Here is a 386-nt window from a genome sequence, read left to right as displayed (position 1 = left end):
CGTGAGGATGTGACGGCTGTGGACCTGGACCCAGCACCCCGTGCCCTTATCGCATTTGTTACTGTGCGTCACACTCCGCAGCTGAAAGCGGAGAAGGTTATGGATACATTGAAGCAGTGTGAGTACAAAGCAGTGTGGGCGCTTTATGAGGAGCGGCCACATGACTCATCTGAGCTAACGAAGAAATTCGAGGGTGACGATTGGGATCTTGTGGTTGAGAACAACCGTGAAAAGCTTGAGAGGGCATTCCGTAAGGAGACAGCTGATGCACTAGGCGTGTCGCCTTCCCAGGTGGTTGTGACGAATTGCAGGATCGGCAGTCTCTTTGTGGACTTCAAGGTGATGAGGTGTGGGCTGAGCGACGAGGAGATCCTGAAGCGGACAGA

At 53.6% G+C, this 386-nt stretch overlaps 1 protein-coding gene across 1 annotated transcript; it reads left to right on the top strand.

Annotated features, from left to right (window-relative positions):
* Positions 1–9: 9 nt before the first annotated feature.
* On the top strand, positions 10–384 carry TM35_000021910 (mitotubule-associated protein Gb4; the record flags this gene model as incomplete). The annotated part of the gene is made up of 1 exon (XM_029021509.1): positions 10–384. A coding segment is annotated over one exon (375 nt), but the record flags the coding sequence as incomplete, so codon positions are not given.
* Positions 385–386: the final 2 nt, after the last annotated feature.

Source organism: Trypanosoma theileri, assembly GCF_002087225.1.
Source record: "Trypanosoma theileri isolate Edinburgh chromosome Unknown TM35_Tth_2_V1, whole genome shotgun sequence".
NCBI classification, from domain to species: domain Eukaryota; phylum Euglenozoa; class Kinetoplastea; order Trypanosomatida; family Trypanosomatidae; genus Trypanosoma; species Trypanosoma theileri.
This window is presented reverse-complemented; position numbering and strand designations above follow the sequence as displayed.